The 24,980-nt window shown below is 34.3% G+C and overlaps 1 protein-coding gene across 13 annotated transcripts in view; it reads right to left on the bottom strand.

The window, feature by feature from the left end:
- Window positions 1–24,980, bottom strand: part of ORC4 (origin recognition complex subunit 4) — an 81,168-nt gene that overhangs the window by 36,462 nt on the left and 19,726 nt on the right. For 4 of the 13 annotated variants that reach the window (XM_049616152.1, XM_049616149.1, XM_049616154.1 and 1 more), the window contains exons 2-4: window positions 6,574–6,647; window positions 3,944–4,020; window positions 3,266–3,356 (exon numbers count right to left, since the gene is read on the bottom strand). In XM_049616152.1, coding sequence (XP_049472109.1) covers window positions 3,266–3,356; window positions 3,944–4,020; window positions 6,574–6,630 — 225 coding nt within the window. In that variant the 5' untranslated portion in view covers window positions 6,631–6,647. Of the gene's footprint in view, window positions 1–2,307; window positions 2,396–3,265; window positions 3,357–3,943; window positions 4,021–6,573; window positions 6,648–19,771; window positions 19,828–24,980 lie in introns of those variants that run through there. The other 9 variants (XM_049616157.1, XM_049616156.1, XM_049616159.1 and 6 more) reach the window with 5 other exon arrangements.

Here is a 24,980-nt window from a genome sequence, read left to right as displayed (position 1 = left end):
CCCTTCTAGGCATCTAGGAGAAATCCACTTCTTCGCTCTCTTGAAATTAGGTATGAGCATGTGACACTCTGGCCAGGCAACTGTGAGGAGATGCAGTCTGTATCACCTCTGGGTAGGAACTGTAACAAGAATATGTGTCTGTGTTTCATCATTCTCCCTTTTCCTACATCAGCGCTTGCACTTTTATGTTTTGGAGGTGTTGCTTTCCTTAAACCTCATGAACCAACTTCTGCTAGCTTCAAACTTTTCTTCTGCAGCTTCCTCACCTCTCTCAGCCTTTGAACAACTGAACAGAATTAAGGCCTTGTTCTGGATTAGGCTTTGGCTTAAGGGAATGTGTAGGCCACTAAAACTTTCTCCATATCAGCAATAGGGCTATTTCACTTTCTCACTACTGGTGTGTTTACTGGAGTAGCACTTTTAATTTCCTTCAAGAACTTTTCCTTTGTATTCACTGCTTGACTAGTGTAAGAGGCCTAGCCTAGCTTTCAGCTTATCTTGGTTCTGACATGCCTTCTTCACTAAATTCAATCATTTCTACCTTTTGATTTATTTGTTTTTTTTTATTTTTATTTTTTTAACGTTTATTTATTTTTGAGACAGAGAGAGACAGAGCATGAACAGGGGAGGGGCAGAGAGAGAGGGAGACACAGAATCTGAAACAGGCTCCAGGCTCTGAGCTGTCAGCACAGAGCCTGACACGGGGCTCAAACTCACGGACCGTGAGATCATGACGTGAGCCGAAGTTGGACGCTTAACCGACCAAGCCACCCAGGCGCCCCTCTACCTTTTGATTTACAGTGTTTTGATTTAAAATGTGTGACTCTCCCCTTCACTTAAACACCTAGAGGCCACTGTAGTGTTATTAATTGCCTAATGTCAATATTGTTGTATCTTAGGGAATAGGAAGGCCCAAGGAGAGGGACAGAGATGGGGGAGTGGCCGCTGGGTGGAGCAGTCAGAACAAACACATCAATCCATTAAGTTTGCCATCTTATATGCACATGGTTCCTGGCACCTCAAAACAATTATAATAGTAACATCAAAGATCAGTGTTTACATATCACCATGACACATATAATAATGAATATGTTTGAAATATTTTGAGAATTACCAAGATGGGACAGAGACACAAAATGACCACATGCTGTTGGAAAAATGGTACCTACATACTTGCTCAACAAAGCGTTGCCAAAAATCTTCAATTTGTAAAATACACGGTATATGCAAAGTGCAGCAGAGCAAAGTAAAATGAGGTATGCCTGTACAAACCAATACAAATAGGATATTTTTTCCTCTTCCCTTTTTTTCTGGACTACAGACAAATGTTACTTTTTGCTGATGCATAATAATCTATCATATGGATGGATGAACCGGCATTTATTAACTGGTATTGTTGATGGACATTTATGTTGTTTCTCATCTTTCACTATCAATAAATGTTGTTGCAATGAGTAAGTGTATATACATCATTTAAAAAGTACAAATTCCTAGAATGCTGTTGCTGAGTCAAAGGGCACATGAATTTGTAATGTGGTTAGATACTGTCTCTTATGCTAGTTATGTAAATTTATACTACCAATAGGAACATGTGTCTATTTTCCTATAAGTTCACAATTTTAGTGTTCGCAATTTTACAGGTTTTGTCATCCTGGTAGACAGAAGTGCTAATGCTTTAAATTTGTTACTTATTGGGGCGCCTGGGTGGCTTGATCGGTTAAGCGTCCGACTTCGGCTCAAGTCATGATCTCGTGGTCTGTGAGTTCAAGCCCCGCGTCAGGCTCTGTGCTGACAGCTCAGAGCCTGGAGCCTGTTTCAGATTCTGTGTCTCCCTCTCTCTCTGCCCCTCCCCTGTTCATGCTCTGTCTCTGTCTGTCTCAAAAATAAACGTTAAAAAAAAAAAATAAAAAAAAAAATAAAAAAAATAAATTTGTTACTTATAAGTAAGATTGAAGATGCTTATAAGTTTAAGACAGATTTGTATTTAATTTTCTGTGACCTTTCTGTGCATATCCTTTGCTCAGTGTTTCTACTGTTAATATTATTGTTAAGAATTTAAGATTCTAATAGCTCAAAGGCATACCAATCACATGGCTCTCTTGTTAAAACTATCCCAACAGCATTGAAGTCAAACACAAAGGAAAATCATAATAAAGAAAGCAAGAATAAAAAAATAGTGGTTATATAAAATGAGCAGAAGGATTGAATCAAATACAGTATAGTCAAAATGAAAATATTATTCTAAATATAATTGTAATATAATAAATGTGAAAAAGTATTCCAAGATTAAAAAAGAAAAGAAATTACCTAGATCTGTATTCCCAACTTATATACTTCAAATACTGGAAATGGGTGAGAAGAGTAAAATACTAAAGTCCTTATTTCCTCACGTTACCTAATGTACAGTCAATATTTATTGGTTACAAAATAAGCAATATTACTTATAATTTAACTTAATATAATTTAATAATTATAATTAACTTATAATTTACATAATTTTATTTAATACATAATTTTACTTCTACACATAAAAATAACTATGTTAGTGAGAAATCTAAATTCACTGCATGGAATATAGCAGAAAAGAAATTCTACGCAGCCCAAGTACTGAAAGTTAATAGTAATATATTCAACGTAACAGCTATAATTTGTCTCATATATCGAAAAGAATGTGAAAAGACAAAATCAGAGGAAAAAGCAAGAGTATGCTTTTGAGGTAACTAAGCGAAATATGATAGAGGGAAAGTAGAAAAGAATTCTAGAAGATGGGACTATAATGAAAAAATTACTTGAGTTAGGATTAAACAGTAAATAATCAAATAGTAGGGAGAAAAGAATGCATGGTATGATAGTTACCCAATTTATAAACAGAATCAATGCCTACCTTACAGGGTTAGTATAAAAATGATAACAGATAAAAAGCACAAGTTAAGGTACAGGACATAGATAAAAAGCACAAGAAACATGCTCAATAAATGCTAATTTGCTGTTTCTACTGGCAATCACTAATTCTTCAAGGACAAAAGACAATGGGAAAACATCAAATGAAAATTTGTTACTGAGGAGGAAAGTAAGGTAAAAAGGATATGCTCAATTCAAATATACCACCCTAAGTTTTAAGGCTTTGTAGGTCTTCTATGATTTAAAGAAAAAAACAAAAGCAAAATTAACAAAATAATGAAAATAAAAGATATTTCCGGTATTGGCTAGAAGAATCATCACATGTCTACAGAAGCAAGGAAATACCAGAAATCAATAGTTTTACCGTGGTCTTTCCTGATCCTCGGGGCCCAATAATGAGAACAGAGTTACTTTCTCCATGGATAGCAGTTCTTTTTAGCAGCTCAATTAAGTGTCTGAAATGACATAAATAGCCAACATTTAAAAAGGAAGCTAGAATAACTTGCTAGATAATACTTTTTAAAAGCTGAATATGAATATGCACAGAAAATAGGCATTCCCTTTTTCTCTCCCACTTGGCACTTGACTTATGCTGTATATAGTCCTACACAGAAAAACACAGGAAGAGATAGTAAGTCCATACGAATCTCTAGAAACTTCAAGAGGAAACCAAGTTAAGTTTGAAATATCTTGGCTTTATGATGATATGGGACAAGGGACAACAGTGGCAATTCTTGTAACCTTTCACTCCACAGCTGGCACTCGAGAATCAGGTACAAGACCTCAGAATTTGTCTCCATAATACCAGATGACAGAAACAACAAAAGATTCAAAGTTAAGGAGCTTTCCTGTTATGAAAACATTCATATCTGCTCTTGCTTTATAATATTCAGTGCTTCTGTATAAAAGCAAAATTTTTTATCTCTATAAAAACGTTAGCCATATTCAAGATAAAATCCATGTAAGGTAACGTAAAATCTATGTAGGTTTTTGAAAAACCTAAAGGGCATCTTTAAGTAGAAAAAGGGATAGCTAAACTTACTTGTATTGTACTTGTACTCCAAATAAGTTACTATGTGGGCTTTGATGACAAAATCTTTCCCGTAAAACTCTTTGTACCTGATTTAAAAAAGTGAGTAAATACAAATGAAAATGTTATTCATGAAATAAAAAATGACTGAGAATACACATTTATAGCAGTCAGAATTAGGTATTAATCAATTTATTTAACCCTCCATAAATAGCTTGTGTTCAAGAGTTCTGGTACCATTTTCATGAGTTGTAAAATTAGTGGGTTTTTTTTCTTTTTCTTTTTATTATCCCAAGTCCCAGAAGAAAGATGAAAATTTACTTGTGAAATCCAACAAGAGAATTACTTTAGCCACATCAGCAATTGGAGGGCTGTTTTACTGCATGTGAATGAATGATTGCTTCACTTTGTACATAACATATCAGCCAAGGAACAAAGACACAAAAGAATCTAATAACGTAATGTCATCTAATAATGCTCATGAACCACACCTCAATCTCTAGAGACCAAACACATCTAAACTGGCTTAGTTCAAGCCCTATCCATCTACATCTATCATGACAGTCAGGATTTGAGAAAATAAAGTTTAAAAGTCTATATACTTATTGAGGACCTATTAGATTCAGAACATACTACTACTAAAGGAGCATGACCCATGCCTAAAGAAACACTGCATATAAATTGGAAAGAAATGACATATTGAAAAAAGTAGTAATTCAGCACATAAGGAAATGCTCAATTACATGGAAGAAATTGTGTTCATCTACACCTATAAAATGAAGAATCATTGGAATGAATTAAGAAAAAAAATCTTGTGAGGACCTAAATTTTGAGTTTGCCTTAGAAAAAAGGGCTTAGACTGGGTTTAAAAAAATTATGTCAGACAATCTAGCATAATTTTTCAAAATATAGACCATTAAAGGCATTCCGTTTCTGAATCTGCTGCTACTACAGAGGTCTTTCAGGGACAAAAGTCTTAAGAGGCTATTTCAGATTTGGTCCCATCATCAGAAGAAAGAAGCTTCCAAGATTATTTGCTTCTCCCACACTGACAACATTGGACCGATACTTCATGTACCAAAAAGATAAATCTGAGTCCTGTTTCCATGTACCAGAGGCTAAGCAAAGCAAATTATTCAGTAGAGATAAAATAATCCATATTATCATTGTATAAGAAGGGGAAAGAATAAGGAGTGATGCCAGAAGTCAACTACATGGATTTTAAAGTTAGCCTTTTCTAAATGTTAATTTTTTTAATCTACAAAATTGAAACAATTTTCTGGCAGGCCTGTTCTCAAGATTAAATAAGGCAGTCATCTGTAACATAACACAGGTATTGTATAGGTAACAGCTGATACCTATAAAACACTTAAATGAGCATCTACAGAGACTCAACTAAACATAATGCTTATTTCTCTACTTACGTAAGATCATTAGAAATCAAAAGATAAACCTCACTTTTTTTTTTCTTTCTCAAACTTCATTAAAGTCTAATAGAAAGGCAAGAACTATGTATAACATCTAAGGGGTAAAGTGAAGTGAAGCTGTAGTGAACAGTGAAAGGTTCAAAAATCTCAAGTGATCTGAGATGAAGGTTAAATAGGTGTATACATGTACAGAAACTGAACTGTATGTAATTTGTGCACTTTACTAGGATATGTAAATTATACTTCAGCTAAAAACTTTCTTTGAAACGGAGTTAAACATTTTCCTTCCAAAAAGAAAGTAAGGTCTTATATGAAGGGATGCCAATAACTTACATTTAGTTTTTATTAGAAAAACACACAGTTCTGGTCAAGCCAGATAAATAGAAATACCAGAGCAGTTATTATAGCCACTCCCTACTATATTCCTTAAGGGAGACACACATACATATATACTCACCATTGGAATACAGTATGCACTTAATATTAAATTTTCATGATAAAAACACCCAACATACCAGGAAAAAAGACAGCATCCTCAATCTGATTAAGGGTACCTACAAAAACTATAGCTAACATCATATCAATTGTGAAAGAATGAATGTATTTCCCAAATATAAAAAATGAAACAAGAATGTTCTTTTCACTTTTACTCAATATTGCACTGAAAGTTCTAGTTGGGGCTATTAGACAATAAAAAAAATTAAAGTCAACTAGACTGAAAAGGAAGAAGTAAAACTATATTTGCAGAAGACATGATCTTATATATTAAAAAACTAAAGAATACACTAAAAACTATTAGAACTAATAAGTCTGGCAAGGCTACAGGAAACAAGAGTAATATACAAAAATCAATTTCACTTAGATACACTAACAATGAACAAGTAAAAAAAATTAAGAAAAAAACTCCCATTTATAACAGCATCACAAGAAGTAAAATAGGAATAAATTTAACAAAAGAAGTCCAAAACTCTGAAGATTACATTAAAGTAGATGGAAATTAGAAGACATTTGGGAAGGCAGAAGTCAAGTTAGCACTCCAACTATCCAAAGACTTACAAAGAATAAATAAATGTAGTGTAAGGCATTCTACCCTTTTGAATGGAAAGGGAGTTATGTTCTCCCTTCACGTTAAAGGGAGAATTCCAGTTAAGAAGATGACAATTCTCTGATCAGCGTTGCATGTTACGAGACCTTAGGATTAATGAAAATACTAACCTGTGAAAGGAGCTCTGCATGTATTAAGTTGTTACTCTTTGATTTACGACTGCTCATTTCAACAAACTGAAATCCTTAAAAAAAATAAATTAGCATGAATACAAAACATTACTGGCTTGAAAAGATTATTTAAGAATTTACTATCATAGAATCAAAATAAACACAAGTTTTAAAACATGAAAACATGAAAATGTCCAATTTCTCAAACTTCAAAAAATTTGGGCTAAACCTAGTGTGATAATCATTTCACAGTATATATAAATCAAACCATCATGCTATACACTTCAAACTCATACCTTAATGTATGTCAATTTTTTCTTTCTTACAGACAACTACTCCATTTCTCTTCAATCTACTATTCACATCCCTTCCTTAACTTTTTTTTTTTTTAACTATGTGCTTCCTTCATACAGAATGTTTCCCTCCCCATCCATCCCACAGGATCATCACATTCCACAAAACCTTTGCTTTCTTGCTCCATTCACCAACCATACACAATCATTAGAGAGTAGGTAAAATGCATCTTCTCTGAACATCCATAATTGCCTGTATTTCTCTTTACCCGTAATCAAATTACATTAAAAAAGATTTCCACTTAATTGCCAGTATCCCCAAACTGAGTATATTTCAAAATTAGATGCATTTTAGCATAATGTCCAAATAAAGTTGGGAATGATAGCAGGAATGAAAAATATATATACTATTAAGAAAAAGATAACTTTTGTAAAATTCTTCTTTAGGGCAACATATTCACAGATAAATACTTTTGGTTAAAAGATCTAATTTTTTTCACACTGACTTCCAATAGCAATCCTTTACTAGTCTGGTAATAAGAACTTAAGCAGTGTTTACTTATATACCAGGAACTGTTATAAGTGCTTCGTATATACCTCATTTAATAACTCATTAGCTCGTATTTTTAATTTCACATACTGACAATTAGATGCCAACCCCTGGAATGCTGTTTTATGCTTCCCTGGAAATGCTAACAGGGTAACATCTGAAAAAGGCTATGACAGATAAATAGCAAGAAAATCTGTCTTCCTTTTATTGTATAAGCCATGTAGCCAGGGCCTAAACTCTGGCTTCTGGTGCCAAGCTCCCAAACTGGAAACTCAAAAACAGAGTCATCAACTGCTGTCTTAACCTTTAAGAATATTTTTTCTTAGGAGAAAATTAGTCTTCTCAGCTGCCCCTAGAAGGCACCTAATCCCTAAAAGGCACCTTCTATCAGCCTAATGTCCATGCAAGGCACCTTGTTTCAGCATCTTTACATTAATTATTTTTACTTGATTCTACTTAATTATTTTTTCCCTTAAATCAGAGTTGTATGTGGGGTTTAGAAAACCCTTTCAGCAAAATGAAATGACAGCCTCACTGTGGTTTAAGATACTCTTGACTATGAAAAAGATCTGTAAGTCAACATCTGAACTCACAAAAAAAACATGAAATAATTGCCTACTAGAAAATGAGGACTGAATTTTTAAAAATTGGGGGAGAGCTTTTACAATATGCTTTTGTTTTTAGGGCTATAATAGCTATTTCAAACTATCACTGAATTAAAAAGTACTTTCCCCATTTCATAGATTAAGAAAACAATGCTCATGAAAGCTAAGTAAAATATCTGAGGTCATAGGTAGGTGTCTAATCTGCCTCCTTGCATCAAATATAATTCAAGTAAACCATTAAAAGCATGCATTTGTCTTCTTTTGGGGATCATTCATGAAAGAAACACACACAGTACTTCAGTGCCTACCTTGCTGTAAATTAAATCTTAGTCAAAAGATTAATTTTAATACGTTTTGCCCCTCCAAATAATAGTCAAATCTGCACTCCATAACAAAGTATATTTTAAAAAACAATTCTAATTTAATAGAAAAAAAACAAGCTTTAGAGCATGACAGAAAATATTTGTAATCCACATATTTGACAAAGGACCAATATATAAAGCATCTTCAAAATTCAACAAAAAAGAAACAATCCAATTAGAAAAATCTGCAAAAGACATAAACAGACATTCCACTGAAGAGGCAATAGGGATGGCAAATAAACATGTGAAAGATGTTTAACATTATTAGCCATTTGGAAAATGCAAATTAAAACCATAATGAAATATCAATACATATCTGTTAGAACAGCTAAAATAAAAAAGTGAGGTAACACCAAATGCTGGTGAGGATGCAGAGAAACTGGATTTTTCACACAACTACTGGTGAGAATGCAAACTGGTTACAGCCACTCTGCAAAGTTTCTTGCTGACAGTTTCTTAAAAACCTAAATATATTCTTACCATGCAACACAGCAAACAACTGTACTCTTGGGTATTTATCCCAGAGAAATGAAAACTTATGTTCAACCTAAAGCCTTGTAATGTGAATGCTCATTACAAATTTACTCATAATAACCCTCAAACTGGCAACAATACAGATGTTCTCCAATGAGTCAACAGAATTTAACAAACTCAAACATCCATCCATATAAGGGAATATACTTGAGCAAAAAAAGAGGAGTAACTACTGATACATGCAACAACATACATGGATCTCAACAGTATTTATTACCCATAGTAAAAAAAAAAAAAAAAAAAAAAGCCAACCTCAAAAGAAAATTACATATTTTATGATTCCACTTAAACAACATTCTTGAAACAATGTGAATAATAATTTGTACTAAAAACTTCTACAGTAATTGTAGTCACCCAAGCTTACATTTGGTACTAAAATGATTAATAGCCATGTATAGATATTTAGTTCCTCTTACACTTTGTCTAGTCCTACTATTTCGGAATAGTAAATAAAATAAAGCACAGAGGGAAGTGGAAGGAGTCCCAAGATCCACTGGTATAACTGAAATGACAAGAGATTAAGAACAGAGTGGTAGTGGCTAAGAGACAGAGTCAAGGTTGCAGGGGTGAGTATAACTACAAAAGGGTTGCATGGAGAGTTACTCTGTAATGGTGGAACAGTTGTGTATCTTTATTGAGGTGGTGGTCACACAAATCTATACATGGGATCAAATCACAGAGAATTATACAGACATACAAAAATCAGTGCAAGTAAAATCTGCTTAAAAACCAAATAAGACCCATAGTCCAGTTAACAATATTAGAGCAATATTAATTTCCTGATTTTGATATTGCATTATAGTTATACGAGAGTTATACGTATTAACTCTATATATAGAGTTACACGAGAGGTCATCCTTAACAGAAGCTGGATGAAACCGGTTTATTTGCTATTCTAAAATAGTAGGACTAGACAAAGGGTAAGAAGAGCTGAATGTCTATGCATGACTATTACTCATATTGGTGGAACCTGGGTGACTCTAATTATTTAATTGTAGGAATTTTGGTACAACTTACTATTACTTACTGATACTATTTCAAGGAGCAGTGAAATGGGTAATTCCAAGGAATGGTTTACTCTCATATTATTTCTTTAGCTTCCAGTGGACCTTCCTCTCAAATTATGTTCTGCTAGAGTGAACGCACCAGTTTTCAATCTCAGATGCTGGAGTAACAATTGGCCTATTATACTGCCTAAAGAATTTCAACCCAATCCACTTCTGTCACTAGCTGCTTCGATCCCACTTTAGATCAACATCATGTCTAGACCAGAAATCTATAGCAACTTTTTTATCGGTCTCCAACTCTTATACTCATTAGTGATACCACTTTCACATAAAAACCCCTCAGTTCCCCCCAAGCCCCCAAATTCTGAATTCCAAATTCTCTAACACCATTTAAAAGGAAGGGTCTGGGAGCACCTAAGTGGCTCAGTCAGTTAAGTGTCTGACTTCAGCTCAGATCATGATCTTGTGGTTCACGAGTTCAAGCCCTGCGCTGGACTCTGTGCTGACAGCTCGGAGCCTGGACCCTGCTTCAGGTTAGGTGTCTCCCTCTCTCTGCCACTCCCCTCCTTGTGCTCTCTCTCTCTCTTTCTCAAAAATAAATAAGAACATTTAAACAAAATTTAAAATAAAAGTTAAAAAAAAAATAAAAGGAATGGAGTGCCTGGATGGCTCAGTCAGTTAAGCATCCGACTTTTGCTCAGGTCATGATCCTGGGGTCCATGGGTTTGAGCCCCACGTGGCTCAGACAGCTCAGAGCCTAGAGCCTGCTTCAGATTCTGTGTCTCCCTCTCTCTCTCTCTGCCCCTCCCCCACTCATGCTCTGTCTCTCTCCATCTTTCAAAAATGAATAAACGTTAAAAATAAATAAATAAATAAATAAATAAATAAATAAATGGAATGCTCTGAATGACTAGCTTCTCAGTTTAACTTACTAGCTCCTTCTATTAATATTCTGTCTGAACATTCAACAATTCTTGTATCCTGCTTCATACCAACCTCTGGAATACGTTCCTGTGATACCCCTGTATACTCCTACTCTGGGTAAAGTCTGAGGGGATGTGTCCGTCAAATGCTTTCAGGATATATGCTATCTTCTCCTTTCATAAAACTTAATCATCACACAGTGTGATATAACTAACTCTGTGCTTACTTATATGTTTGCTCCACTGGATCACAGTCTCCTTAAAAGAAGGGCTCAGAAATTATGCCTATCATTGTATCCAAATCAACCAGTACAATGTTGGCATACAACTGGTTTTCAAGAAAAGTATTTGATAAATGAATACATGCTAGGTAGTGCAGGATGTCCACAGGTAAACTAGCTGCCAAAAAAGAAGCCAGAGCCAGGTTAAATCAACTTCTTAGCTAAGTTTCAAATTTTTTAGCAATTACATGCCATGACTCTAAAAAAACTGCCAAGTATAAAAGAATAATAAATTATAAAAATACAGAATGACTTATTCTCTAATTCAAGTAAAATATATGCAGTATATCTCATGGTAGTGTCACAGCAATGGAATTTCAAAATGGTTAAAATATAGTTAAATTATTTATGAAATTCATTTAACCGAGAACTTACAAGATTAACAAAAGATAAAGTACATGAAAATTTTTTAAGAAATAATTTTTAAATCAAGTTGCAAAGCATATAAAGCTGTATGTCTGGTGATTCAAAAGAAGCTAACGTCAATTATTGTTAGACAAAGACATCAGGAATTTTTATCTTTTTATAAGTGACTGACAGCTTGCTAGTAACATTAAAAAAATTAGCAAAATATTCTTTCTGGAATTAGGGTTGTATATTTCATATTTTATTTACTGCCTTCAATTAAACCTTGAGGTTTAGGAGGAATATTTATTCCAAATGAAGATTAAAATTACTAGTCAATAGCTACACTTTTCCTTTTCTAATTTGTAATTTTGCCATGATTTGGAATATTCTCCTTACTCATTTCAAACTTGAAAATGCTAGATGCATTTTAGCATGTCTGAAAAATTTGGCAATAGAGACTTTAAACCTTTTACTGAATATATGAAAAGATTTCCATTTTTGAAATTAAACCAGAAAAAAGTAAAGGTATAAGAAGTGAATATGAAGATACCAGAATTTTTCTAGAAATTTTTAGTTTTTCTTAGAAAGTCACAAGTGATGAAACTAAATATATATATATGTGTGTATATATATATATATATATACACACACACATATATTTAAGAACATTATTCAAATTAGAACTGTGAATAAGGAGAAGTAAATGGTAAAGACCATTTATATCAAATTTAAGATAAACGCAAATTCAGAAAGAGCCAAGGAAAAGGAGAACTAGAGAAATGAAATTGGTAGCAATATTGTGTCCTTAAAGAGCTTTGTTACTAGCAGGGCCTAGATTTGGGTTCTTGTTCTGTGGTGTCACTTTTGCAAATTAACTTTCCTAAGTCCTAGTTTTCTCCTCTGCAAAATTGAGATAAAACTATTATCTAACTCACTGGGTATTGTGGGGGTTAAATTAAATGGTTTACTTGATATGCCATGCTGTCAAATCCCATGCACAGTGAACACAGTACCCTTTCTAAATTATCACATTACATTGGAGAAGAACCGAAATGAGGATGAGAGGGGTGCAGAAGCACATCATCTTATTCTAAACAATTTCTGTGACAGTACTTCTTTGACAATGCAATAAATGTCAAGTGCAACTTCAACTAAGGTACCTCAGAACTATGAGAGCCTACTTCAATGGTATACATTTACTGAGTTTTGCTCAATACAAAATACAGTTTTAAATACTGGTATAATAAAAAGAAATTATGGGCAGATCAGTCTATAGTTACATGGATCCCAAAGACCTCAAATCACTAATTGTAAGAAGCTATTCAACACCTGGAAGAGATGATTGCTGGGCAGCATCCCCAGAGTTTCAGATTTAATAGGTCTGGGGTAGTGGTTGAGAATTTGCATTTCTGTTAAGTTCCCAGATGATGCTCCTCTTGCTTGTCCCCAAACCATATTTTGTGTACTACTGAGAAAATTGACTTGATTACCTTGCATTCCACATCAGACCTGGTAAAACTGATGAGACCACAGAAGGTAAAGAAATCCATGGGTATAGAAAACATCTCTTCAAACCAAGCTAAGCCTAAAGGTAAACAGTATCTAAGGATCACACTTAAATAGTTATCTAAGGGTCATCAAAACAGGAGAATTTGGAATAGGAAAGACACCAGGAAGCCAAGGGACTTTTATCACAGTAAATAAACAAATATGCTAGAAAGCTTCCTATTAGATAGAAAAATAGACCACTGAACATAAACCACAAGTAGAATAAGAAAGTGAGAAGAGTTTTTCTTTCCTCTAGTTACTGAAAAGTAATAAAGGTTTTGTCCTATCATCTGATAATTCAGAGAGACTTTGGAGGACATTCCAAAACAGTATACATTCTGTGATCTACTTGAGAGATTCTTTTGGTTGCCTGGATCTTTTACATTTACATGTTGTCCCCTGATTTAAAAGAAACCCAAAAATCTTTCCTGAAAAGAATTTGAAAATTGTTTTGATATATATGCTTTAACAGCATAGAAGACAATGTTTTTACAAACAGTTTTTGATTCGTCAAGATTTCTTGGGAAAAATTAAAATCCCTAGGCTAAAAAAAATTAAAAGTAAAAATTAGTGTCTAAAAAATACTTTGGAAAATAGTTATTAACCTAGTACCAGTCTCAGACTGGTATCAAACAACATGAAAAGCACTTAATATAAAAAGAACAATAAGATGTGCTTGATTCAGGAGATAGGACAAACATTTGCTCTGATGAAGCCAGCTAAATAATGGTGCTAACTGAAGATTACAGTCTCACAGTTCCAATGACAAGATGAGAAAAGCACTAATGGTGTGGCACTGTTAGGCTGTGTCAGTTACTATGATGCCAAGTGGGTGGTCAATGGCAAAGAACAAGTAGTATTCAGGTAGACATGAGCAAAATGGATGAATGGTCATTAAAAAAAAAAAAAAAAAAAAATCCCAGGGCAATAGATCTGAATCTTTAGGGGTAGAATCCGCCCCTCCCCCCTTTTAGTGCCATAAATTATTATTCTGATATATAGTGTTGGAAAAAAAACTGGAATAGTGTCACAGAACATGCCTGTAGAATTGCTGGTAAATGACAAAGGGGTTGTTTTTATAAAACCTGAGCAACTTAAGTCTGTGTTAATTTGTCCACTTCCCTAGACACTGATCTCTTGAGCAGTTAAGTGTACCATGTAAGATCGTTATCAGAAGAATTTATTGCCAATATCCACAGAAGGAAGGTACTTTTTTGCCCAAGGCCACCTGCTTCAAACACTGTTGAGGATGTGATGACCTCACAGCCTAAAAAATGCAGAGAAGCTACCACAGATACCCTGTGAAGAGCAGTAAAGCAGGAAAAAAAAAAAAAATTTTAAAAACAAAAACCACACCTTTTCTTCCTATTTACTTAATGTTTCCATGCATTTGTCTTGGTGAATAGATATTTAACCTAATTAATTACCTGCCCTTATTTATTGTACATGTTTATGCGAGAGTTAAAGTTGATTCTTAATTATATAACCTTCTCTCTATATATATTACCACCAAAGGGTTCAGAATACAAATGAGGCAATGACTTTAAAAAAAAAAAAAAAAAACCTTCACACTTGAAGATATTAAAAACTCTTAACCAGATAACTAAAAATAAACAATGTCATTTTACCCATGCATAAATGTGCACATATGAAGCTACTCAAGCCAGAATATTCATTCACACAACAGCCAAATAAAGCATACCATTCATGGAATATTCACACACACACACACACACACACACACACACACACACACACACAAACAGATAAAATTTGTTTTTCATTAACGGTCTTCTAGATGTTCTTACATGTCCAGAGCTAAGGCACTAAACTTGAAAGGCTTCCTGGCTATGCTACCCAAGATTTTACTTTCACTAGAAGCTGTCAATAGAGAAAAAGCTAAAGCTACACAGAACAGGCATCTTTAAAGTATCTGAATGTCGGGGTGCCTGGGTGGCTCAGTCCGTTAAGCATCCAGCTTCAGCTCAGATCATTATCTCTCAATTTGTGAGTTCAAGCCCCACGTCGGGCTCTGTGCTGAAAGCTGAGAGTCTGGAGCCTGCTTCAGATCTGTCTCCATCTCTCTCTGCACCTCCCCTGCTCACGCTCGCTCTCTCAAAAATAAACATTAAAAAAATAAATAAGTAATAAAAAAATAAAATGTCTGAATGTTAATCATTCTTCTCACCTAATTATACTGTTAACATTCCTCAGGATCATGTAGTATAGTGGAATCAAACTAAAGGGTAGTTAGATCATAGCCAATTCATCTATGATGGGATTCTGCTCTTTATTATTTCTTATATCCTTGTGCACCCAGCGAGGTACCTTTAATGTGGTATGTACAATGAAATGCAGTAGGTCCAGTGAAAGCATTCTTCTCACAAAACAAGAGTACAAGCTCACAAATTATTACACTTTTTTATTTTAAAAAGGCAAAGGAAAATCAGCTGGCATTAATGAAGTTTTGGACCCAAGGGTAACCTTAAACTATAATTAGAAACATACACAAAGAATCAATTATTTGCTTTACTCTATGTAAGTTTCCCAAATATCATTAATTGCCTGGGAAAATTCTTCTAAAACATGATTTGCGTGTCTTGGTCATAAATCTGGGTCTACAGAATGTTCTCTGATGAACTTTGCTCTACTACCAGGTCTAGGAACCACTGCTCTTCACTATTGGCTCAAATAAGTGAATTGCAATGTAGCTCTGACTTCTCTCTTAGGTCATTCTACTCAGTTCTGACATACACATAAAGGTGGATATATATAGAGGGTGGAAAGATTCTCACCACACCAATTCCAGAGCACTTCTAAATTGTAAATCAGAAAGGTACTGACCACTGAAATTTGTTCCTATGTTGACAAATGACCAAAATGACAGGAATTATAAAATTATGTCACATGAAGCTGCCTGCTCAGAGTAGCCTATCTACATTTTTCCATGGTCCCTACAACTCACACTAATTGAAGAAGAAATGTTAAAAGGTGAAACACTAAAATATATTCCTTGATGGATACTTAGCAAACCTATATGTGGAATTTTAGACTTTTAAAGAGATGTTAAACAAAGCAGGATGACTACATTAATTTAAGACACAATCATGTGTATATTCAGCTTCCACTTACCAACTGAGGTGGCTTATTTATCACAGTAATTACCCATTTCTATTCTTTCCAAAAACTACATGTTGACTAATTCCTAAAAATTATGAAACATGTCCTTTACTGCTCCTGAGATTTCAATGGGCACTTATAGCTCTTCTTTATCATAATGCCTTCCTCAGCTCCAACCTTCACTCAGAGCCTCTATCTATACGTCATTGTCTCTACATCATATATTTTAAATTAACTCTGGCCAACAATAAAACATAAAAGTGATTATTCTGAAAATCTCTTAACTTGTAAAAACATAACAAGAAAAGAAATAAATGACAGTAATAACGTATTCCCAAATAGAGCTCAATATTCAGCAAGATGTCAAGTTGTTTTCCCAGCCTAGAGATGGCAAACATAGATCTACCAGGTAGGCACAGCCAACTTAATGTCTTCATCTTAGTTTGGTTCTAATCATTGTCTTTGAGACTAACAGAATAAGAAACGATTCAGGGAAAACCAACTTGGATAAACTCCTGGGGAAGTCCTTTTAAGTCAGATTTTTTTTTTTTAATTGAACTACAGATGGCACATAATGTTACATTAGCTCCAAGTAGAGAACATAGTGATTCAAGAAGTCTTTACATTATGCTTTGCTCACTGCAAGTGTAGCTACCATCTGTCACCATACAACAATATTGCAATACCATTGACTATATTCTAAATGCTGTACCTTTCACCTCCATGAGGAAATGCTGTACCTTTCCTATACATTCCATAATTGGAAGCCTATACCTCCTACTCCCCTTCACCCATTTTGCACATCCCCCCCCCCACTCCCTTCCCCTCTGACAACCATCACTTTATTTTCTGTATTTCTGGGTCTGTTTCTATCTTGTTGTTTATTCATTTGTTTTGGTTTTTATATTCTACATATAAGTGAAATCATAAGGGATGTCTTTCTCTTAGCATAATTTCACTTAGCATAATACCCTCTAGGTCCATCTATGTTGTTGCAAATAACAAGATCTCATTCTTTTTTATGGCTGAGTAATATTTCACCAATTCAAACAAAAAAACCAGATTTTTTTAAGTTTAGTAAATTGACCAAATATCTCCCAGCTTGCTGATCAGTAACAGGATATAATATCTGTATTATAAGATAAAACCAAATTGTAACTGGTAATATCTAAAAGAACTTCAAGTTATCAAATCTTACAAAGGCACAGATTATGGCACTTGCTTTGATAACCACCAGCTATAGCTGAGAATAAGCTGCTCAATAAATTACTGAATTGATTTAATAAATATTTCAAAGTAAAAAACATTGTTTCACCAAAATGATACTGTTGCTTTAAGTCACTAAGTCCTTTTATGCCACAGATTTTAGGTACTCAACTTGCCAGCTGTGTAAATTAGATATAAATTTTTTGGTAGTATTATTACATGGTGATTAACATTTCCTGACTAATTTGACTCAAGACATAAATAAGATGGCTATACAACATATTTGTGTGTCTATGTGTATATATATATATATATATATATATATATGTATGTATGTATGTATAAATGATTATGGTTTCAGTTTCAGACACTGCTTAAAGGAATATTTTCACCCCATTAAATAGAGATTGTTACCTGGAATGACATTACAAACAAAATAGAAGATAAATGCAATCTAAAAAAATGATTAAATATTTATTTAAATAAATAAATGTATAACTGCCTCCCTGTATTATAATGAGAAAACCAAGTAGCACCAAGCTAATAACAAAGATTCTCAACCAATTCAATTTAACAAATATTTAGTGAATGGGTACTTATTACAAGGCCCTATGAGAAGTACTATGGGAAAGATAAAATATTAAAGTTGGTCTCTATCCTCAAAAAGCTTAAAGTCTGACTGGAATAAGATATATGAATATAAAAGTAGAAAAAGCAGTGAAAGTACAAAACAAGGAATAAACTCATGGATTTAGTAATGAAAGGGGTCTTAAAGAACATACAGTCCACTTTTTATTAAGAGTAGAAATTGGGCAGAGAGATTTTTTTTTAATTTATTTGAGAGAGAGCAAGCGAGAGAGGGAGGGAGTGAGCACTGGTGCGTACACATACGAGTGGGGGAGGGGCAGAGAGAGAGAGGGAGACACAGAAGCTGAAGCAGGCTCCAGGCTCTGAGTTGTCAGCACAGAGCCTGATGTGGGGCTCAAACCCACAAACCATGAGATCATGACCTGAGCCAAAGTCGATGCTTAAAAGATTGAGCCACTCAGGTGCCCCTACAACTTAGGTTTTTAATAAACATCTGTATTTTTAAGATAAAAAAACTTAACATTCAGAAGTAATACTTATTTATCACAGAAACTTTGGAAAGCCAATAAGGAGCCATGTGGATAAGGATCATTGAGCAAAATGAAATCAGAGAATACTTGTCCTTGCAATATCTAATAATGAAGAAATGTCCTGGGGGATGATGGGAAAATGGATTATGGAACCTAGGAAGCACCAGGAATCCTTCTCCACACCTAGAAAGCAACTGTACAGGGAAGAATCCAATATAAGTATTTTGGAGCTCTGGAGTCTATTTACGGTTTTTAATATTCAGAGGAAGACTTGGAAAGCAAATTGCCAATAATTTTGGTTAATTTCAGCTCTTTGCTCAGTAGCAGCTATCTATCCCCCACTACTGAGCCCAATGGTAGGCAACTATGAACCTGTTCCTTGAGCATCTTGCACATAGTTTATGGTGACAGACTGGTGACAAAGGGATCCTGTTGCCCAAATGTCAGGGATTTGTGTTGATGGTGGCTTTTCACCTCAGAAATAGAGAGACAAGATGCCATTATTATTCCATTTCCCCTTATTGTTGGAAGTCCCTCTTTCTCCTGCAGGTATAACTTCCATGGGAATAAAAAGGCTAGTGCCCACTTTCCGTCCCTTTAGTTTTTTCTTCCTCTTTTCGGAAGCCAGAGATTACAGACTAGGACATTAAAAAGAAACTGTACAAATGAGGGGAATTAGAAAGTCATGATACATATCCAGGGAAAGGTGAAGGCTCACAGAGACCTGAGAAATTGTAATTTTATACCTGAAGCTGATTTTTGGCACAGAGACAACACTACAACAATTAAAAAAGTAAAGTAATGGACAAAGACAAAAAACCCCAGCAAACTTTGCAGAATAGGGATATCTTCTGATTTCTAGAATTGTAAATTATTAGATTCAAATGCTCACTTTTTAAATAGAAAATATCAGGTCATACAAAAAAAACGGGGGGGGGGGAGCAAACACTTCTTTTTCAAGGGAATAGTAAAGTTACAAGGAGAAAAAAATTTTAATGGAGACTGCACTAGTAATGTGAGCAGGAACTGTAACACTGTATACCAAAGAAAGCATTTACAAGAGAAAACAGGTGAGAATATGTCCCATTTACTTAGTTTTAAAATTGTCCAAGTAGGTCAAAGACATAATAAAGAGTCTTTCCTACCCTGCAGAGGAATAGGCTCCAAACTAGTTGGTGCAAAAAAAACCCTCCCTCAGGTAAAACAAGTATTTATTTAAAGGGTTCTATTTAAAATATTTATCTAAAACATGAGAATTAAATTAAGCTTAGATAATATTTAATATATAAATTGACATTAATACCTCCACTTGATCTGTGTTAGCTAGTCGTGTCATGTCACAACAGCAATCTAGGAGCCCTAAGAAAGAATGGGAAGTAAGTAAAAGATAGGGGTTACAAATTGCACCATGTTTATTCACATTCAGCTTTTTACTATATGAGTTAGGTGTGTGAGTCCAGTTGGATGGATAATGAACTTAAAGGTATTGTTATGACGTTTTAAAGGAAGATGAACTAATTCAAGTACTATGGGGGGGGGGGGGAAGGACAGGACAAGGACAAGGACAAGGACAAGGAAAGAGAAAAACCAAAAATAAGTAGAACTTTAAAAATAAAGGTAGGAAAGAAAGATTTTTGAAAGAAATTTGTGCTATGGAGAAAGCATTTTAAAAATGTTTTCATCTCTGATTTTGTGTCTGAAAATGATGTATTATCTATAAAAATCTTTATAAATATACAATTGACACTTATGAAGAAGACTTTCTAACACATATACCTATAAAGAGCAGAATGAGCTTTATTTATATCAATTTGTTAAAAATATAAAAACACACCTTTACAATCAGTTTGGAAAAACACCCAATTTACAATGAGAAAAGATGAAATTTACTAACAGAACTCCTACAAAATCTATGTAAAATTGGTGGATGGGACTGAAAATGAAAAACATACAATCATTATTTTTACAAGACTTTTTTTTTTTTTTTAAACAAAACTCCGAAGTTCCAGCAGAGAGTATTACTTTGTGACAAGAATGCCTGGTTTAAAAAACAAACAAACAAACAAACAAAAACTCCAATGATGAAGAAAAAAAATTGAAAATAATACCACTATCAATCTTTAATTTAGGTAAAAGTAAAAATACAAATTCTACTACTGCTTAGTGTCTAACTCAGTATGGCTGACATTTTTCAAAGAACAGTAAGAATGTACAAAACATTAGAACTTTGCCTCTCTTAAGTTAGAAAAATGTCCTTGATTGGATAAATAGTCAAATATTGTAAAACAAGAAATATTTTAGGAGAAATCTGTGGGCGGTTTCCACATTTTGTCATTATTCTTTAAGATGAAACTGAGGTAAGAATATATGTTTTTCAGCCAGCTAGAATTAGTTTCCACACTTATCTCTTGCCAGTTGGAGTGTTTGCAGCAAGGAAAAGACTAAAGGAAGGGTTGAAGGTAGAAGAAATAAGGGACAAAATAGGTATAAATTCCAAGTTTACAGACTAGCAAACATATTGTTAGTACTTCCTAAAAGGATCAAGTTGAAATGCTATCTATGATATTATGTGAATTTAGTAATTAAGTCAAGTTAGGCAGAGCCTCTGGTGAGATGTTTCCTTGAGTTCCCCAGAGCTGAAGAGTAATCCCAAATAATCCCAAATAATTGTTTTTTTGTTATTTCTAGATATAACTCATCCACAGTAAAGTAACTAGTAACTCCTGACAACTTCTTAAATTTTTTTCTTCTTCATTTGTTCTCAGTGAATAGAGGGGACACAATTTACTCAGAAACTCACTCAGGCTCAAATGAATTCAAGGTTTAATCATCTTTAGTATAATTACATAATGACATGCTATTCTCTTCATTGATATTAAAATGAAGGAAAAAATTCTATAATGTCTAATACTCAAAACTGACCAAATAATTCAGACTCAAAGGTTTACAATTCTCCAGAAAAGCCATGCTCTCTCTTACCTTTTAGTTTTCAGTACTGCATAGCAATGTGCTTGGAACCACATATACACATGGAGACATATCCATACATGTACATATGTATCTATGTACATTTATGTGCATAGATACATACAGTACTTTGTAAAGTACTATTAGAATCTTCATATTAATGAATATGCCCACGGAGTTGTTTCTAAGAACATTGGTGGATGAGCAGTCAACAAAATAAGTAAATACTCTCATTGGGAAAATCATTGGTTTAACAACACAAAATCTTCAGGTAAAAAAAGGCATTTATAAGTTACTGCAATATTTTATGATTATTAACCATGAAACATCCCATATAAATAAGTATCAATTTTGTATTAGTGTAAAAAAAAATATTGAGAGAACTTCTTTAAAGCACACATTTAAAATATATTCACTTTTGAATTATATAGGCTAATGAAAGACGCAACACACATTTGCAAATAATCTAGAAATCCTTTCAGCTTTTGAAATGCATTGTATCATTTTACCAGCATTGATTTAGCTTGTAACTTTATCCTAAATGTTATACTGGTCAATTATACTCTATTTTCTCTGAGCACATGGAATGTGACTAGAAATATGCTGAATAGAAAGAGGAATGAAGGCTGCGAATCAAAGCTAATATGCTTACTTAGGTGGATAAACAGCATAAAGACAACAAAGACTTGAATCAACAAAAACATCATTTTGTTTTGAATGGAGGAAGGTACCAAAAATAGGAGTCGATTTAAGACCTGGCTTCTAAAATCAGTGAGTAAGGAGAGAACACGTGTATATAGATTTTTTTTTTTGAAAAGTATATGGTATACTTTATAGACATAAAGTGTAATATTGTACAGTATCGTATTTGCTTGCAAGTGCAATTACTCCAGGGCATATGTTGATTTAAGAAGAATAATGAATAGAATCCTCCCCACTATTTAGTTTTTTTCCTTTGACATGTTCACAGATAAATTTATGTAAATGTAAATACAATATGCTACAACCTCAGTGAATCAATTAGCAAATGTTAAACTACTTTTAGAAGAAAAAAAGACTGAAAACACTGCCTTTGGAAAAAAATTTTGAGAATTTCTAGAAATAACCCCATGTAAACCCAAAATCTTACAATTTATCCTAAAAACTTTAAGAACAGTTTGTTGTTTCTAATGAGACTCTTCAACGTGTGCAGGAAACAGGGAGATCAAATTCCTATAATTTGAGTACTAGGGCCCAAAATTATATTCTCCCATGGTGTTTGCTAATGAATATTAATGAATATACACTCCCTACACCCATCAGCATGCTTAGATAACTCTGCCATGACAGATAAAAATATAAGTTTAAACATTTATACTGTAATTAGGTTTCCAAATAGTTGGATTTTTTTAAAGGGAGAGAGTCCCCAACAAGTTTTTTTTTTTTTTTTTTTGCTTTAAAAGGACAGCTTAGAATTTTTTCTTATATAACATGGTACAAATTCAGAGGAAAACTTTATCTTTTTGACACTCCAAACCAGAATTCTAAGGAACTTACATTTTTCCTTGTACTGCAAAATAGCTGTTCATCATGATGAGTTTAAGGCAATAAAATACCCAAAATGTCTTCATAAAAGTGATACTTATTTTTAGCAAGATCATCAAACATAACTCCCTCATTTTTACATAAGAAAAAAATGAGACACAAATCTACTCAGAGACCCAGTTGCAGGCATATTCAGGTTAAGAACTCAGGTGCAATAACATGTCTATCCTTTTCTGCAACCCATCCCCACCCACCCAAGGTTAAAGGGCTGTCAATGAGAGGACTAACTGATGATCAACTGTGGACAGACAGGTTCAAATATACTGTTTCCTATATTTGTGTCACTTTTTATACACCTCTTCTTATGTAAACACCATTCTCTATTCGGAAAAAAAAATGTATTCTTTAATCAGTGACATAAGGAAAACAAAAATAAAAACCACTCTCATCGAAACAAAACTCCCAACAATAAACAAAAGCACTGGTCTGGTTAACTGGCTACAGGGAGCACTCACTCTTCTAGCTGAAAAAGTTCAAATACATTTGACCAATGAATTTCCTAATTCTTAAATAAGATAAAGGTAGCTCATGAAACCCACATTATTTCCTTGAAAAGGCATTAGGTAAGCAAACACAGAATTCCCAACACTAGATCTGCGGTGCAATATGCTTGCTAATAAAAAATGGTCTTTTTGAAGTAAATACACACGAAAGCAAAGAGGAGTCTTTTCTCCCCTTGGAGCCAGACTACACTGCATAATTGTGAGACAAACCATTAGGCTCCTGTTGACAATAAAAAGAACAAATCTATACCATCAGGTAAGCTAAAAAGATGAGATGACCAGAATGCTGAAAAACTTCTGTTAAGACATAAAGCACACTGACTAAACAGAGGATATTATAACCCAGTATTTGTAAAAGACTTCCATAAAACCTAAGTTCTCTTAGGACCCTAGAATAACTATAAGATCTAAAGGAAGAGGCCAAGGGGCGCCTGGGTGGCTCAGTGGGTTAAGTGGCCGACTTCGGCTCAGGTCATGATCTCGCGGTCCGGGAGTTCGAGCCCCGCGTCGGGCTCTGTGCTGACAGCTCAGAGCCTGGAGCCTGTTTCGGATTCTGTGTCTCCCTCTCTCTGACCCTCCCCCGTTCATGCTCTGTCTCTGTCTCAAAAATAAATAAACGTTAAAAAAAAATTTTTTTTTTAAAAATAAAGGAAGAGGCCAAAAACCATAAAAGAGATGAGGAAAATCAATGGTAAAGGAGTTTACCAATCTTTAATTATTTTTGAGACACAGCATCGAAGTAAAAGTGGGGGAGATGAGGAAGAGGAGGGAGAGGGAGGGGGAGAGAGGGAGAGAGTATCCCAAGCAGGCTCCATGCTCAGCACAGAACCTGATGTGGGGCACAATCCCATGGTCCTGGGATCATGACCTGAGCCCAAATCAAGAGTTGGATGGTCAACCAACTGAGCCACCCAGGTGTCCCCCTCCCCCCCCTTTTTTTTCCTACCAATCTCTAATTTTGAACTCAGCAGTTCAATTTATCCAACTCAAATACACAAAACTATAATTCTCTACGTAAAGTGAGAGCTTTTTCAGAAGACAGGCATGCATAAGAGAAGGTCTCATACTCAAAATGCAAGGTTTTTCTTACATCCTAAAAGAAAATTTAGTAATTCCACTTTATTTTAACTAGCTTCCAAAATGGCCCTCAGTGGTTCTTAACTTCTAGTATGCATGTCTGTAACCAATCCACTACCACATTATAGAGCTGGCCAGTATAACCAAGAGGATATTGTGAAAATAATGGAGTGTGACTTCCGAGGATAGGTTTTGATTTCATTTAAACCACCTACTCTGAGGGAAGCTACCTGTCATGCAATGAAGTCCTGCAACTCTATGAACAGGTCCATATGGTAAGTAACCAAGCCTCTTATCGAGAGTCAGTAGAAACTTGACAACCATGTGAGTGAACTATTCTCCAGCTCCTGTAAAGCTTTCAGATGACTGCAACCCCAACTA

This window comes from Panthera uncia (genome assembly GCF_023721935.1).
Source record: "Panthera uncia isolate 11264 chromosome C1 unlocalized genomic scaffold, Puncia_PCG_1.0 HiC_scaffold_3, whole genome shotgun sequence".
NCBI classification, from domain to species: domain Eukaryota; kingdom Metazoa; phylum Chordata; class Mammalia; order Carnivora; family Felidae; genus Panthera; species Panthera uncia.
The sequence above is the reverse complement of the archived record's forward strand: the minus strand, read 5'-3'. Positions and strand labels throughout refer to the sequence as shown.